The sequence below is a fragment of the Schistocerca americana genome, chromosome 1 (assembly GCF_021461395.2).
Source record: "Schistocerca americana isolate TAMUIC-IGC-003095 chromosome 1, iqSchAmer2.1, whole genome shotgun sequence".
Classification (NCBI taxonomy): Eukaryota; Metazoa; Arthropoda; class Insecta; order Orthoptera; family Acrididae; genus Schistocerca; species Schistocerca americana.
Window position 1 is genome coordinate 36528009 of NC_060119.1, and position 18424 is coordinate 36546432.

At 42.2% G+C, this 18424-nt stretch overlaps 1 protein-coding gene across 2 annotated transcripts in view; it reads right to left on the reverse strand.

Annotated features, from left to right (window-relative positions):
- The window catches only part of LOC124546690 (cystathionine beta-synthase), a 167003-nt gene that overhangs the window by 25091 nt on the left and 123488 nt on the right, over positions 1-18424 (reverse strand). For both annotated transcript variants that reach the window (XM_047125056.1, XM_047125057.1), the window contains exon 9: positions 5198-5332. In XM_047125056.1, the coding sequence (XP_046981012.1) occupies positions 5198-5332 (135 nt within the window). The remainder of the gene's footprint in view (positions 1-5197; positions 5333-18424) is intronic.

The window sequence follows — 18424 nt, forward strand, 5'->3', positions numbered from 1 at the left end:
AGGTAGAAGGTAGGGGTACGTGGCTCAGGTGGAGTGAGTAAGTCTATGGAAGCCGTTGTGAGGCCTTGTGAGGGACCTTGGATTTTTAGGATTTTTTGCAGCTCAGTCTGGATGGAGGGAATGGGATCCTGGGTAACAGCTTTGTAGGTTGAGGTGTCAGAGAGTTGACGTAGTCCTTCTGCCACATACTCCACACGGTCAAGTACGACAGTTGTGGAGCCTTTATCCGCCGGGAGGATGACAATAGAGCGGTCTATTTTCAGCTCCTTAATGGCACGGGATTCAGCTGGGGTGATGTTGGGGGTTGTCGGGATGTTCTTCAAGAAGGACTGGGAGGCAACACTGGATGTGAGGAATTCCTGAAATGTCTGCAAGGGATGGTTTTGGGGGAGGGGAGGAGGATCCCTTTGAGAAGGCAGTCGGAACTGTTCTAGACAGGGTTCAACACTGGGTCTAGTACTTGGGGGCTGTGTTTGGGTAGTGAAGTGATATTTCCAGTTGAGGTTCCGGGTGAATGAGAGGAGATCTTTAACCAGGGCAGTGTGGTTGAATTTAGGTGTGGGGCTAAAGGTTAAGCCTTTTGATAGAATAGATGTCTCTGGAGGAGAGAGGCATCTGGATGAGAGGTTTAGGACTGAATTGGGACTGGAGATATGTGGCATTTGACTGTGGTTATAGTTGCGATTTGGTCTGTGTGGGGTATGTGGTGGGATGGGGAGATTGAGTAGGGTGGCTAGGCTAGGTTTGTTGGCTATGAGGGGGGTTTGTTGAAGGTTCTGTTGTGGTTGGTGTTTGTGAGGGATAGGGAGAGGGACCCCACTTCTTAGGTGTTGCACTAGCACTGTGGATAGTTTTTTCAGGTGGTGTGTGGCATGGAACTCAAGTTTGCAGCTGGCTTCTAGGATGATGTTCCTCAGTGTGTTCTCCAAGCAAGGGTTTGAGAGGTGGAGGACTTTGAAGAGAGATAGGAGCTGTTGGGAGTGGTGGTTACATGAAGTAGTGTAGAGATTCAGGACAAGTTGGGTAAGGGCTAAGGATTGAAGGTTCTGGAAGTCCAGGAGAGACTGGTGGAAGGAGGAATTGCACCCGGAGATGGGAACTTTTAAGGTAAGCCCTTTAGGGGTAATTCCAAAGGTTAAGCAGGACTGGAGGAAAAGTATGTGGGATTGCAGTTTGGCTACAGTGAATGCATGTTTCCGGAATGAATATAAATAATGTGGTATAGGATTGGGGTACATAGTGGGTAACTGGTGGGTAGGGAAATTAAATAACTAAAGTTGAAATAGTAATCATAAGAAGGAGTAAAACACGGAGGGAAGGACGAGAAGGAAAGAAATTGTGTTGGTAATGTTCAATACCAAAGGAAGACCACTAAATAAGAAAAATACGGAAAAAGTTGACTAGACCAAGCAAGTATGTCCAGATCAGGGGAAAAAGAACACACGTAGCTCAAAAACAGAGATAGCGAGTGGCGAAAATAGATCGCGCGTGCCGCAAAAGCGATCGCGCGTGCCGCAAAAGCGATCGCGAGTGCCGCAAAAAGGATTGCGCGTGCCGCAAAAAAGATCGCGGGTGGCGCAGAAATGTCCCAAAAAATTTTTCTTGTGGCAGAGAAAGATAGCCAATGGCACAAAAATATCGCCAGCAACAAGAAATCGACGGAAATGGATGATACTGGTAGGTGTGGCAGAGATTGTTGGCAGTGATTGTTGGCTGGGAAACAGCGAATAACGAACGTTAAAACTATGAAATGTTGAATAAATAAATCAATAAATAAAAAAGAGAAGAGGACTATAAACGGAACAAGATAATAGGAGGAAGATGAAACTAGCACAGTTGGTGACGAAAATATTTATTTATGTATATATAAAACACTGAAGAAGAGAAAGTGTTAAGATGACAGACGTAAGTGATAGCTAACAAAAGGGACAAAACAATGAAGGATGTGGACCATATAGGTGATCTAAATGATTAATGGAAAACCTCATATAAGATGTGAAACAAATACTAACAAAGAGATAGAGGGGCTGGCCAGTACTTACCTCAGCTCAGTACAGCCGATAGATACACATAAAACAGAACTGAAAATTTACATTCCTAGCTTTCGGAACTTTGTTCCTTCATCAGGGAGGAGAGAGGGGAAAAAAGGGAAGAAGGGAAAGTGGATTCAGTTACTCACAACCCAGGTTATGAAGCAACAGGGGAAGGTAAACAGGGAGGGTAGCAAGGATGGAGGCATGGTTGTCAGAGGGAAGCCAAAGATATTCTACTGTAAGTACTGTGCCAGCTTCAAACCAAAGAGGATGCATACAGAAGTAAAGAGGTATATAGTATAAAGATAAACACAACTATGTAGGATGAAAAGATGCGTGAATGGCTAAAGAGGAAAGGGAAAGAGGAGAAGACTGAAGAGTGAATGGGAGTGAGGTTGTTTAACGTAGGTTCAGTCCAGGGGGATGGCGGGATGAAAGGATGTGTTGGAGTGCAAGTTCCCATCTCCGCAGTTCAGAGGGACTGGTGTTGGGTGGGAGAAGCCAAATGGCACATACGGTGTAGCAGGTGCCTAGGTCCCTAGAATTATGCTGGAGGGCATGCTCTGCTACTGGGTATTGGGCATCTCCTAGGCGGACAGTTCGTCTGTGTCCGTTCATGCGTTCAGCCAGTTTGGTTGTTGTCATGCCGATGTAAAAGGCTGTGCAGTGCAGGCATGTCAGTTGATAAATGACATGTGTAGTTTCACACGTAGCCCTGCCTTGAATTGTGTATGTTTTACCAGTAGCGGGGCTGGAGTAGGTGGTTGTGGGGGGATGCATGGGGCAGGTTTTGCAGCGGGGTCGGTTACAGGGGTAGGAACCGCTGGGTAGAGAAGGTAGTCTGGGAATATTGTAGGGTTTAACAAGGATGTTACGGAGGTTAGAGCAATACATTCCTCCCCGTCCAACAACAATGTTCCTACCCCCAGACCACACAGAAGCATCCCCCTTGTCACCCAATATTATCCTGGCCTCGAAAACATCAACAAATTACTCCGCCAGGGATATGACTTTCTCAAGTCAACCCCTGAAATGAGATCATCCCTTGACAAAATTCTCCCCACACCACCCAGAGTTGCCTTTCGTCGCCCCCCTAACCTCCGTAACATCCTTGTTAAACCCTACAATATTCCCAGACTACCTTCTCTACCCAGCAGTTCCTACCCCTGTAACTGACCCCGCTGCAAAACCTGCCCCATGCATCCCCCCACAACCACCTACTCCAGCCCCGCTACTGGTAAAACATACACAATTCAAGGCAGGGCTACGTGTGAAACTACACATGTCATTTATCAACTGACATGCCTGCACTGCACAGCCTTTTACATCGGCATGACAACAACCAAACTGGCTGAACGCATGAACGGACACAGACGAACTGTCCGCCTAGGAGATGCCCAATACCCAGTAGCGGAGCATGCCCTCCAGCATAATTCTAGGGACCTAGGCACCTGCTACACCGTATGTGCCATTTGGCTTCTCCCACCCAACACCAGTCCCTCTGAACTGCGGAGATGGGAACTTGCACTCCAACACATCCTTTCATCCCGCCATCCCCCTGGACTGAACCTACGTTAAACAACCTCACTCCCATTCACTCTTCAGTCTTCTCCTCTTTCCCTTTCCTCTTTAGCCATTCACGCATCTTTTCATCCTACATAGTTGTGTTTATCTTTATACTATATACCTCTTTACTTCTGTATGCATCCTCTTTGGTTTGAAGCTGGCACAGTACTTACAGTAGAATATCTTTGGCTTCCCTCTGACAACCATGCCTCCATCCTTGCTACCCTCCCTGTTTACCTTCCCCTGTTGCTTCATAACCTGGGTTGTGAGTAACTGAATCCACTTTCCCTTCTTCCCTTTTTTCCCCTCTCTCCTCCCTGATGAAGGAACAAAGTTCCGAAAGCTAGGAATGTAAATTTTCAGTTCTGTTTTATGTGTATCTATCGGCTGTACTGAGCTGAGGTAAGTACTGGCCAGCCCCTCTATCTCTTTGTTAGTATTTGTTTCACAAATTAATAACAAAGTCACACAAATGAGTTTAAAATGTTTACTTACCTTTGTGACTTGTCTAATAATGAAGTCTGCAACATTGCATATAATATAACACAAAGAATGTCCTAAACTGCTAAATGCAAGTAATCATAGATGTATTTCACAGTACATAGCAAATGCAATTTACAACAACTGTAAAGAGTTTTAATAATTTAATTGGATAGATAAAAAAAATCTACTCAAAAATGGCGGCAGAACACATACGTAAAAGAAGTTTATAATTAGGCAAGTTTTGGTAGCCAGTGGCTCCTTCTTCAGGTAGAAGGGTTGAAGGGGAAGGAAGAGGGGTGAAGGAAAAGGCCTGGAGATGTCTAAGAAAAGGTGTAGGTTTCAGGAAAGTCACCCTGAACCGCGGGTCAGGGGAGATTTACCACATGGGATGAGAAGGAAAGACTCATTGTTGGGGACTGCATCAGACGAGATTGGAAAACATCTTTTTCAAATCTCATCCAAAACAGCCCCAGCAATCAGTCTTTCCTTCTCATCCTGTGTGGTAAGTCTCCCCTGACCCCCAGTTCTGGTTGACTTTCCTGAAATCTACCCCATTTCTTATATCTCTCCAGTCCTTTTGCTTCACCTTTCTTCCTTCCCCTTCAACCCTTCTGCCTGAAGAAGGAGCCACTGGTTCCCAAAGCTTGCCTCATTATAACCTCCTTTTATGTGTGTGTTCTGCCACTGCTTGGTGAGTAGATTTTAAAGCACCAAAATAAAACTGGCCCAGGAAATGTTTATACATCTGACACGAAAAGTTACTCCACTTAATGAACAAGAGAGTTAATCTATATAAAAGATGTTAGAAATAGTAATAACTGAGACTGATTCATGACCTCTTTGCTTTTTAGATTACATTGTCACAAAACAGCAAAGATGCTTTTAAGCCAAGTTTTATTTTGCCGTTCTATAAATATAGTCTGTAAGTGCCACAGAATTAAGTCTAAGTACTAATCTGATTCAGAGGGAAGAAATTGTGATCTACTTCTTTTGAGAATATGGCCAGTGCAATCTGACTTCTTGTATAACATAGTAATTCTAAACATTACTTCGGTGGAGCACTGCATTATCAGAACTCTCAGACTATGATATAAGAAGCATTATTTTTGACTCACCCTGATTCATCCACTACTGGCAGCTGATCATAACCTTCCTTCCTCAGTATGTCAACTGCCTCTTGGCAAGTTACAGATGGTAGTACAGTTAGAGGTGCTTTCAAGCCGAGACTAGAAACAGTTAGATTCCACCACCTAAAACACAGAAAACATGACTGTACTATGTAGTGCACAGACTACTATTACTCTGTAGCTTTTTTTATAGGCTTAAAATTATTTGTCCCTTCTCATCTGATAGGCTGCAGTTTGTCTGTTATTTGCAGTCTTCTGCACGAACAAACATACTGCAAGATGACAAGAATCTATTCACAACTGACAGCTCACATAGATTATTGGTATCAGAAATACCCCTACTGAAACTGTTTTAGTTGTAGAGGACTATCAGGCAGAACACAAGAATCTCTTTCTTTTCCTTGTGCTTATCTCTTAATCTTCTATCTTCATGGGGTTGGCATGTTATTCTGGATTTGATAATGTTAGTGGTACACAGTGGCCAAGTTCCCCCCCTCGGCTCGCAATTTGTATACCCCATCTGCCTGCACCTAGTGATATCCGTGATAAAGGATGAGAAGACTTTCACAATGTTGAGAATATGTAACTGAGGCAGCACTTCAGGTCAGACAGAACACAAGAATATTAATTTAAAATATGTACATACTGAAGACCATAGTCATAAATCACAGAAAAATTCTAGTGATTTCAATACCTGTTGTCAAAAATCCTATTTTCCAGTGACAAGGGAATCTTGGAGTAGCTTTATTTCAATACAGCTTTAAAGAAAGTAAGAAAGATTAGGGTTTGATGCTGTACCATAATAACTACGAGAAGGACATGCTGAAGATGAAAGTGACTGACAGATGTAGCGTATGGAGTCAGGAGGCAAATCAATTGAACATATAATGGCTGATTACCCTCCATTTTCAGAAGCCGTGTACCTGTGTAGCTATAACAAGTTATTAAAATTAATACTTCAGCACATAGGTAATAGCAATGTACTATGGAGAGAGGGCATACCACTATATCATTAAGTATACACCCACTTCTGTTTTGGAATACAATCATCATCCGCTGCATTAGGCCTGACCAGTGCTGACTGATAAGACCACTGATTTCTACAAACCAGATATACTGACACATGGCCATTTCTGCTTACAGTCATAAGTGGAAATAACCATGTGAGACCTGAGTTTCTCCTGGCATATACAACTTTCAAATAACTTCCGGGAATTCAGCCAGGTAACACTGAAAGTGTTACCTGGCTGAATTCCTGGAAGTTATTTGAAAGGAAATAACCATGTTCAATGATTACATGATGGCTATGGATCCATCAACATTAAACTAGGAATGATTATCAGTAACAAAATAAGACTGGTAAAGTTACTGATATTGCTCTTACTCCAACACACAGTACAGAGAACGAAATGAAAAAAGTGAGAAAATTTGAGGAACTGGCAAATCAAATGAAAGATATATGGAATTTGCAGGATTTTTAAACATAGGACATGATCATTTCAGTTGACAGAGTGGTTGCAAGGTTCTGCAAGACAAATATCAAGATCTTAAAGAGTGCTTAACTTAGGAGAGAAAGCTATCTTATTATAGGTTTGTAACATTATTAGAAATTTTTTGAACAAAGGAGTGAAAAGTTCTGAGACAAGATGAATTTCCATTTGAAAGTAGAGTAGCTTACTTATTGCCTTTATAGCACTGTATCACTGTAATTTAGGCATTATATAACAATCAATTCATTCATGTCATGGACAAGGATTGTGCTAGAAATTGGTAAAACCTTTTAGAAGTAACCATCCTGGCACTGTCTCAAATGATTTAAGAAAGCCACAGAAAACTAAATTTAAAGAGCTATACAGGGGCTTAATCACACTCCTTCCAGAAAGCACTCGCTCAGCCTCATCATCTCTGTCATTGCTTTTAAAACTGCAATACAAAAGCATATCAATAAGCAACACACAGTAATTCTTTAAAGAACACATTTGTTAGGCAAGACCAAAGAAATTATAGGTGATGAATACTTCTTCAACTATTTTTCAAAATACAAGGAAAATTGAGAACGAATATTTCACTTTGGATTGTTTCATGTGCCCACCTACAACAGGTATCAATAGTAGCAGTGACTCAGAGATGCTGCAAGTCATTTTAGGAGTGCCAATGCAGCCAGCTGCAAGGGACAAGGCAAGGCATGGGCAGTGCCACGAATACAGGTGTAAGCTAGCTAGCTGTAATGTCCTCAAGAAGTGAAACTGTTTAACTATACAATGATGCAAAGCCATGAGCGGAGTAAAGGCTACTGCATTATTAAGATTATATGTTAAAGAATTTCCCACTTTCATACAAAAATGAAAATCCTTACAAACAGCTCACTCTCTCTCATTCTGGCAGCAACAGCAGACAGGCATATTGTTGAGTACTAGTGCTACATGTTGTTGTTGTTGTTGTTGTTGTTGTTGTTGTGGTCTTCAGTCCTGAGACTGGTTTGATGCAGCTCTCCATGCTACTCTATCCTGTGCAAGCTTCTTCATCTCCCAGTACTTACTGCAATCTACATCCTTCTGAATCTGCTTAGTGTATTCATCTCTTGGTCTCCCTCTACAATTTTTACCCTCCACACTGCCCTCCAATACTAAATTGGTAATCCCTTGATGCCTCAGAACATGTCCTACCAACTGATCCCGTCTTCTGGTCAAGTTGTGCCACAAACTTCTCTTCTCCCCAATCCTGTTCAATACTTCCTCATTAGTTATGTGATCTACCCATCTAATCTTCAGCATTCTTCTGTAGCACCACATTTCGAATGCTTCTATTCTCTTCTTGTCCAAACTATTTATCATCCATGTTTCACTTCCATACATGGCTACACTCCATACAATTACTTTCAGAAATGATTTCCTGACACTTAAATCTATACTCTATGTTAACAAATTTCTCTTCTTCAGAAAAGCTTTCCTTGCCATTGCCAGTCTACATGTTATATTCTCTCTACTTCAACCATCATCAGTTATTTTGCTCCCCAAATAGCAAAACTCCTTTACTACTTTAAGTGTCTCATTTCCTAATCTAATTCCCTCAGCATCACCCGACTTAATTCGACTACATTCCATTATCCTCATTTTGCTTTTGTTGATGTTCATCTTATATCCTCCTTTCAAGACACTGTCCATTCCATTCAACTGCTCTTCCAAGTCCTTTGCGGTCTCTGACAGAATTACAAAATTTACTGCTTGCTCAATATACAGATTGAACAACATCGGGGAGAGGCTACAACCCTGTCTTACTCCCTTCCCAACCACTGCTTCCCTTTCATGTCCCTCAACTCTTATAACTGCCATCTGGTTTCTGTACAAATTGTAAATAGCCTTTCGCTCCCTGTATTTTACCCCTGCCACCTTTAGAATTTGAAAGAGAGTATTCCAGTCAACATTGTCAAAAGCTTTCTCTAAGTCTACCAATGCTAGAAACGTAGGTTTGCCTTTCCTTAATCTTTCTTCTAAGATAAGTCGTAAGGTCAGCATTGCCTCACGTGTTCCAGTGTTTCTACGGAATCCAAACTGATCTTCCCCGAGGTTGGCTTCTACTAGTTTTTCCATTCGTCTGTAAAGAATTCGTGTTAGTATTTTGCAGCTGTGACTTATTAAACTGATAGTTCGATAATTTTCACATCTGTCAACACCTGCTTTCTTTGGGATTGGAATTATTATATTCTTCTTGAAGTCTGAGGGTATTTCGCCTGTTTCATACATCTTGCTCACCAGATGGTAGAGTTTTGTCAGGACTGGCTCTCCCAAGGCCATCAGTAGTTCCAATGGAATGTTCTCTACTCCGGGGCCTTGTTTCGACTCAGGTCTTTCAGTGCTCTGTCAAACTCTTCACGCAGTATCGTATCTCCCATTTCATCTTCATCTACATCCTCTTCCATTTCCATAATATTGTCCTCAAGCACATCGCCCTTGTATAGACCCTCTATATACTCCTTCCACCTTTCTGCTTTCCCTTCTTTGCTTAGAACTGAGTTTCCATCTGAGCTCTTGATATTCATACAAGTCGTTCTCTTATATCCAAAGGTCTCTTTAATTTTCCTGTAGGCAGTATCTATCTTACCCCTAGTGAGATAAGCCTCTACATCCTTACATTTGTCCTCTAGCCATCCCTGCTTAGCCATTTTGCACTTCCTGTCGATCTCATTTTTGAGACGTTTGTATTCCTTTTTGCCTTTTTCATTTACTGCATTTTTATATTTTCTCCTTTCATCAATTAAGTTCAATATTTCTTCTGTTACCCAAGGATTTCTACCAGCCCTCGTCTTTTTACCTACTTGATCCTCTGCTGCCTTCACTACTTCATCCCTCAAAGCTACCCATTCTTCTTCTACCATATTTCTTTCCCCCATTCCTGTCAACTGCTCCCTAATGCTCTCCCTGAAACTCTGTGCAACCTCTGGTTCTTTCAGTTTATCCAGGTCCCATCTCCTTAAGTTCCCACCTTTTTGCAGTTTCTTCAGTTTTAATCTACAGGTCATAACCAATAGATTGTGGTCAGAGTCCACATCTGCCCCTGGAAATGTCTTACAATTTAAAACCTGGTTCCTAAATCTCTGTCTTACCATTATATAATCTATCTGATACCTTTTAGTATCTCCAGGGTTCTTCCATGTATACAACCTTCTCTCATGATTCTTAAACCAAGTGTTAGCTATGATTATGTTGTGCTCTGTGCAAAATTCTACCAGGCGGCTTCCTCTTTCATTTCTTAGCCCCAATCCATATTCACCGACTATGTTTCCTTCTCTCCCTTTTCCTACACTCGAATTCCAGTCACCCATGACTATTAAATTTTCGTCTCCCTTCACTATCTGAATAATTTCTTTTATTTCATCATACATTTCTTCAATTTCTTCGTCATCTGCAGAGCTAGTTGGCATATAAACTTGTACTACTGTAGTAGGTGTGGGCTTCGTATCTATCTTGGCCACAATAATGCGTTCACTATGCTGTTTGTAGTAGCTTATCCGCATTCCTATTTTCCTATTCATTATTAAACCTATTCCTGCATTACCCCTATTTGATTGTGTGTTTATAACCCTGTAGTCACCTGACCAGAAGTCTTGTTCCTCCTGCCACCGAACTTCACTAATTCCCACTATATCTAACTTCAACCTATCCATTTCCCTTTTTAAATTTTCTAACCTACCTACCCGATTAAGGGATCTGACATTCCACGCTCCGATCCGTAGAACGCCAGTTTTCTTTCTCCTGATAACGAGATCCTCCTGAGTAGTCCCCGCCCGGAGATCCGAATGGGGGACTATTTTACCTCCGGAATATTTTACGCCATCATCATTTAATCATACAGTAAAGCTGCATGCCCTCGGGAAAAATTACGGCTGTAGTTTCCCCTTGCTTTCAGCCGTTAGCAGTACCAGCACAGCAAGGCCGTTTTGGTTATTGTTACAAGGCCAGATCAGTCAATCATCCAGACTGTTGCCCTTGCAACTACTGAAAAGGCTGCTGCCCCTCTTCAGGAACCACACGTTTGTCTGGCCTCTCAACAGATACCCCTCCGTTGTGGTTGCACCTACGGTACGGCTATCTGTATCGCTGTATTATTATTGTGAGGAAGTATCTTTAAAATTTCAAATCAATCAGGTGATGGCATCATAATTTTATTATTTAATTATGATAGTATGAATCACAAACTAAATGAAATTCTGTAACCCCTAAGGCTTTAGCATCAACCTAGAGTAGACCCTGATTGGATGTTTCCTGCTAAGTAGGGGCCGACAACAACAAAGCAAGAGGTAAAACTTCAATTAATTTCCACTGAAGTTCATGAAGACTAGGAATCTTGAGCCCCCAGTAAAAGGAACATGAGATTTGGTCATCATGCTCCAGTACAAAACAACTTTGTTGAAATCTTTGAATCTGTATGAGAAGACCACATAATTGTGAGAAAAATATAAAGGAAATATCAACTGTGACTTAAAACTGACTACATGACATTGGGAGAATACGTATAAGAAGTTTGTGCTGAGTTAGACTTTAAGAGAGCTGAAGACACACACAACAGAAATTAAAAATTTAATACCACCAATTAGTGCATGCCAAAGAGCTTTTTCAGTAGACTTTTGTATAAAAATATCAATGAGTAGAAGCTTTGAGTGTAATGGCTGACAACAACTACAAGACAAGCATTGAGCATTGCTGAGCATCAATGGCTGAGGAAAGGAGCCATTAAGGAAAGTGTATGGAATCTTTTAATTTCAGAATTGGTGAAGGATAATTTATTTGATGCATTTATAATAATAAATTTGTGTTTTTCTGTGTTTTGAGAAAAAGATTTCAAGAATGGCTGCTACACAAGCTGACATTACTGCAAAGCTCAATGATCTTTTTCTTTTTTTTAAAAAAGAAAAAAAAACTGAGTTAGTGTCTACTGAAGTGGCAAAACAAATTCAGTTTCGGAAGAAGTTAGAAAAATGAAATACATTTCGGAAGAAATTACCAAAATTAAAGATATTTCAAAAGTTTATAAGACCAAGGACATACAGGAAGTGACCAATATTTTTACAGAGGTGGTAGGTAGGTTCAAGAAATGGACACAAGAATAGAACAAACATATGGAAGTAATGGACACAAAATTTACTGAATGGAAGATCGTACAAAACACACATTTGGAAAAGGCTATTGAGAAGGCATTTAAGCAGTACAAAGCAGAAACAGATCAAATCTAGAAGAATTATAGTTCAGAAATTTGAAGAATATGAAAGCAACCCCCAACACCAAGATCAGTAAAACTGAAGTCAAGGTAAATGACATAGCACATGCAACAGATACAAAACTGAAAAACACGAGTTCATGTATAGCTTATAAAGTGAAAGCTATATCAAATTCCATGGGACAAATGAAGATTGGCATTCAGTCTACGCAAAGTAAATTAGACGAACTAAAGAGTAAACAGAAAAGTGAATGGCAACCTAGTTCCACAGAATGTATTTTCAATGGACACATGCCCAGATGTCATGCCACAACAGTCCGCCCCAAGTAGCTGAGTGGTCAGCGAGATGGAATATCATACCTAATGGCCCTGGTTCGATTCCCGGCTGGGTTGGAGATTTTCTCCCCTCAGGGACTGGGTGTTATGTCGCCCTTATCATCATCATTTCATCCCCATTGACATGCAAGTCACTGAAGAGGCGTCAACTTGAAAGACTTGCAGCAGGCGAATGGTCTACCTGACGGGAGGCCCTAGCCACATGGCATTTACATTTATTTTTTACTTAATGGAGGACAGAATGCTAAGGTACTGGCACTTTGCAATATTCATATTAGAAAGGAAAGATGTACATCCAATCTTGTTAATAAAAGAATTTTATGGACTACCTACTCAGAGCTGAGTGACAGCCACAAAATTAAATTTTTGTGTGGATTTATGCAAGGAGATGCTGCATTATGGGCTGCTGAAGTTGCAGATATTTACGATAGATATGAGTTTGAGAAAGCGTGTCTACAAAAATACTCGCCAAAGGGAATACAGGAGAGATTAAGCGAGGAAGTATTGAATCTAGAACTACTTAAACTACATCACGGCAGTCACGAACACTATTATGAAAAAACATTTGAATAAGGTTAAATACTGAGAACAGGAGATTCCACAGAGCATCATCTTGAAAATTTTAAAGAACCAGCTCTCCATAGAGATCACAGGGAAACTCTTAACAATACTTGACAAAAATACTAGAACATTCTTCTCATTTAGATTCTTTGGATATGTTAGAAGATGATCAGACATACCACGGAATACCAGCAGCAGCCAACATATTATTATTGTGAAGGAACACCTTTTAGCACTTCAAGTAAAACAGCTGACTGCATCAGATGTTTGTTATAAAATTACCCATATTATGAATCATGAACTAAATGAAATTCTGTAGCCCTAAAGCTTTAGCAACAACAAAGGGTAGAGCCTGACTGGTTGTTTCCTGCTAAGAAGAATGCACACAACAATAAGAAAGTGGTAAGAGTTTGTGGCGACGTCATTTATCCACTGCGCCAAAAACAGCGGGTGAAAGCTGCAACTGATAGATATTTATCTTTGCCGTAGTCGGCTTGGTTACAAGTTGTTTATTCTTGTTAGTTTTTGATCTGTGCTTGAAAAATAAAATGTTTTCTCATTTCACGAAAAAGCTGTTACTTCCTAAAATATAAAGGCTCCCATAGTGGTGACCCCGAAAAATCGTAGCAGAAGCATAAAGAAAATATATATACCAACGAGAATAATAAATTCAGAGACAAAAGCATGGGGCAGTGGAATCAAGATTGAAGACTACAGTCTGTTCGACCAAGGATTGCGGTCCACGCCCTTTGATTCGCCACAAAACGGAACGACAGATGTTAACGCAAAAGATGGGAGTACCTACGCGCGACACGGAAATGTTAAGCTTTCCGCATTCTGGCCGACACGCCCCCAGCTTTGGTTTACACAGGCTGAATGCATATTTCGGCAGCGTGGGGTGTCTAACAACATTGACAAATTTAATATAGTGGTTTCACATCTAAATTTAGAAGTGATAGAGCAAGTAGAAGAAACCTTGTCACAACAAAATTACTTTGTGCTAAAGGAAGCTCTCACACAGCATTATACGTTGTCACCAGATTTGCGACTACAACAAATTTTCGCATACGAAGATTTGGGCAACAAGACTCCGTCACAAGTACTCAAAGCCTTACGTACATTAGCCGGCCCGGAACTCCTACCTGAAGAGTCTTTACGTCTAATATGGCTTCGTAAACTTCCTGCCAACATCCGTGCCATCATTGCAGAAGAAACAGACTTACCATTGCAAGTCTTAGCAAAAAAGGCAGACACCATCGCAAACACCTTAACCGAAGTTTCTGCGTGTTCCGAATTCAACTACAGCCAGGATAGAGGCCCAAGAACGTGTAGTGTGATGGAACCTGACGTCAGTGAGCCAGGAACATGCAATAATACTTCCCAACAGCAGTGCTCATCGACCGAACCCACCGTACAGCAACTGGCAGCAAAAGTGGCAAAACTCAACGTGCAAGTAACTTCACACCACCAGCAGCTACGAAGTCGCAGTTGGAAAAGACGAAGAAATACTATCCAACAGGATTTGACAGATCAATGGTGCTGGTACCACAGATGCTTCGGTAACACTGCCCGTCAATGTATTCAACCCTGCAGCTACCCAAACTTAAAAGACAGGCATTAAGGGGCACTAACGTTCGTCAACAACAACATAGGCACCCGAGTCATAGCGTGATTCAAAGAGGTGAAAACACCACGGTATCTGCAGTCAACCAATCACACCGATTGTTCATGTGGGACCTCTCTTCAGGTGAGAAGTTTCTGATTGACGCAGGTTCAGAAGTCAGTGTTTATCCAAGAAAGAGAAGTGATATACTCACGACAACAATGCAACATGTGCTGACTGTGGCAAACAATTCCAGAATATCTACCTATAGTGAGAAACAGTTGGCATTACATCTGAATTCCAACTTCCATCCAAAATGCACTTTTGTGGTTGCTGATGTGCCGAGTCCTATAATTGGAGCGGACTTTTGACGGAATTGCCGACTTATGCCCGACCTGGTTAATCGTCGTTTGGTGACAGTTCCCACAGAAGGGATATTGCCTACTGCGTCTTCTGCGTCGGTTCAAGTGCAGCGCGATGTGCCCGTGTCTTTCCGCACGTAGGTTTCCGGCTCCTCTACCGCGTCATCCGCTTCGGGATATTGTGATACGATTTCGTACCCGCAACTAAGCGGGGCGCACACGTGTGCATCACGCAAGAAGACACCCGACAGTTGTAACGATTCGTATACTGTAGGCAATATCAGAGCACTGTCGGAGGAATCACTTTTTTGTAAACTGCTTCAAGACTTTCCAGCACTTACCGAACCCATCAACGCAACCAGGAAATGCAGGCACAATACTCAACACCACATCAGCACGACACAAGGTCAACCCGTTGCCTTCTGCCCGCAGCGTCTGCCTCCAGAGAAGCTGCTCACAGCGCGAGCTGAGTTCGACAGACTTCTAAAAACAGGTATTGTAAGTAGGTCTGATAGTTCATGGGCATCTCCAATTCACATGGTCCGTAAAAAAGACAATTCATGGAGAGTATGTGGAGACTACAGGGCGCTTAATGCCCGCACAATTCCCAACCGCTACCCAGTACCCAATGTGACTGATTTTAACAGTACGATTAGCAATGCCAAAATATTTAGTGTGATTGATTGCACCAAAGCATTTTCCCAGATTCCCATGGCTCCATCTGACATTAAAAAAACAGCAGTTATCACACCATTCGGTTTGTATGAGTACAATTTTATGCCATTTGGCCTCAGAAACGCTGCCCAAACATGGCAAAGGTTCATGCATGAGGTGCTTCGAGAATTACCATTCGTATTTTGTTATATGGACGATATTTTAGTATTCTCTGGTTCTGTAATCGGCATGTTGAACATCTGCGGCAGCTTTTCCGCAGTCTGACAGAGTAGGGCATAATTATTAATGAAACAAAGTGCACGTTTGGAAAACGCGAGGTTAAGTTCCTGGGATATTTGGTTTTAGCAGCAGGCCTGTCACCTTTGCCTGAGCGGGTTGAAGCAGTACGACAGATGCCCCTCCCCACAACTTACAAAGGACTTCGCAGATTTTTAGGCATGCTCAACTATTACAGACATCACTTACCTATATTAGCTGCCACCCAAGAGCCACTCACAACGTTACTTGCAGGTAAAACTACAACAGGAAATCGTAAAATTCCATGGAGTCCAGATGCTGAAGCAGCTTTCCATGACTTAAAGAAATGTCTTTCTCGGGCAACACTACTGGGACATCCAAGATTGAGTGCTCCTTTAGCGCTCATGGTTGATGCGAGCCAAACAGCAGTGGGTGCAGCGCTACAGCAAGAAGTTGATGGCAGATGGCAGCCGCTCGCATTTTTCTCTAAAAACCTGACTCGACAGCAGCAAAAATGGAGTGCTATTGACCGTGAGTTGCTTGCTATTTACTTAGCCATAAAGCATTTTTGCACGTTTGTCGAAGGGAGGCACTTTGCAATTTTTACCGATCACAAGCCGTTAGTAGCTATATTTCAACGAGACACAGAGTTCAATTCACCACGTCAGTGCAGGCAAGTCAAGTACATTGCACAGTTCACAACTGGCATGCGTCACATTTCAGGAAAAGACAACCTGGTCGCAGATTGCCTGTCTAGGAATTGTGCCAGTTTAAATTCAATTCGTTGGACCGAGTTAGCGTCTAAACAACGAGAAGATCCTTTCTTGCGCCGTCTAATAGAGGAACAGAGAACTGCGCTGCAGCTCAGACGTGTGTCTGTCCCAAATGTTCCAGACGGAATTTGGTGTGATGTAGCAAAAGGAAAGGAGCGACCTTACATACCAGAACAATATCGTCGCGAGATTTATAGTGCACTACATAACCTATCACATCCAGGAGTACGAGCTACAGCCAAGTTAGTTTCCTCCAAAGTAGTGTGGCCTGGAATACAAAAAGATTGTCGTGCATGGGCGCGTGCATGCCTAACATGCCAGCGTAATAAAATCAGCAGACATGTCTTTGCACCTATTGCTGACTTCCCGACACCATCTGCCAGATTTTCCCATATACATGTGGACATTGTGGGCCCACTATCATGCTCTTCAGAACAACGCTATTTGCTCACAATCATTGATTGTTTTACCAGGTGGCCAGAAGTAGTTGTAATACAAGACATTTCTGCGGAGTCGGTTGCAAAAGCACTGTTGCATTCATGGTTCTCCAGGTTTGGCGTTCCGCAAAACATAACCACAGATCGCGGAAGGCAGTTTGAAAGCCAACTTTTCAATCAACTTTTACTTCTGTGCGGGTGCAACCACCTACGCACCACAAGCTATCATCCATCTAGTATTGGAATGGTGGAATGACTACACCGCACGCTCAAAGCTGCATTAATGTGTAGTTCCACTTCATGGCCTGAAGCACTGCCGCTAGTCCTACTCGGATTGAGAATGGCCATGAAGGAGGACTTACAATGCTCTTCTGGAGAACTGGTTTATGGCGAGCAATTGAGGGTTCCTCGAGAATTTATCGTTCCAGCATCTACACAGCCTTTCGCCCCTGATCTATGCGTGCAATTCGCGAGACAACTCAGTGTCAGAATGAGAAACATCAAACCCACTAACCCTGTCAGACATGGAGACCGGAGAGTGTTTGTACATAAAGACCTGCAAGCAACGTCCCACGTGTGGCTTAGGGATGATACGGTGCGCCCGCCGCTTGTTTCGCCTTACTCTGGACCATACAGGGTAATCACAAGAGGAAGCCACAGCTTCAAAATCGATAAGGATGGTAAAGAAGAGACAGTCTCAATTGAGCGGCTTAAACCTGCTTACACCGAAGAGGGTACACTCCTTCCTCGGTCTACAAAATCACCCTCAAACGTGGAGGCCAAAGAAACAGCAGATAGTCTCGCCGAGCCCTCGGTTTCAGAAGAGGACAACGAAGCAGCAAGTGCAGAACAGGAGCAGCCATTGCCTGCACCAGATGTTTTCATGAGAGCTGGTAGAAAAATCAAGTGCAAGTTTCCCCACATACCTGGTGCACCCGGTTTCAAAAGGAGGGGGGCTGATGTGGCGACGTCATTTACCCACTGTGCCAAAAACAGCGGGTGAAAGCTGCAGCTGATAGATATTTATCTTTGCCGTAGTCGGCTTGGTTACGAGTTGTTTATTCTTGTTAGTTTTGGATCTGTGCTTGAAAAATAAAATGTTTTCTCATCTCATGAAAAAGCTGTTACTTCCTAAAATATAAAGGCTCCCATAAGTTTCATCAATATCCACTGGAGTTCATGCATTATAGGAATATTGAGCACCTAGCAATAAGGAACATGAGACAGCAGACAACATTAGCACTTGTTCTGTGGTGTATGAAGGATACAGTCAGTTGTCAGACAGCTACACCTACAATGACCCTGCTTTGTTTTTAGACTGTCTGGTTTTTGCTATTAATATACATGCAGTGTACAACTAACAACTCTGGCTATGTTTACCAGGACTGGACTGAAAACTTGAGTCGAGGACTTTACCTACCATGCATTCACACCTACCTCTACATCTACATGATTTCTAGCAATCCACACTTAAGTGCTTAACAGAGGATTCATCGAACCACTGTCAGACTGTTTCT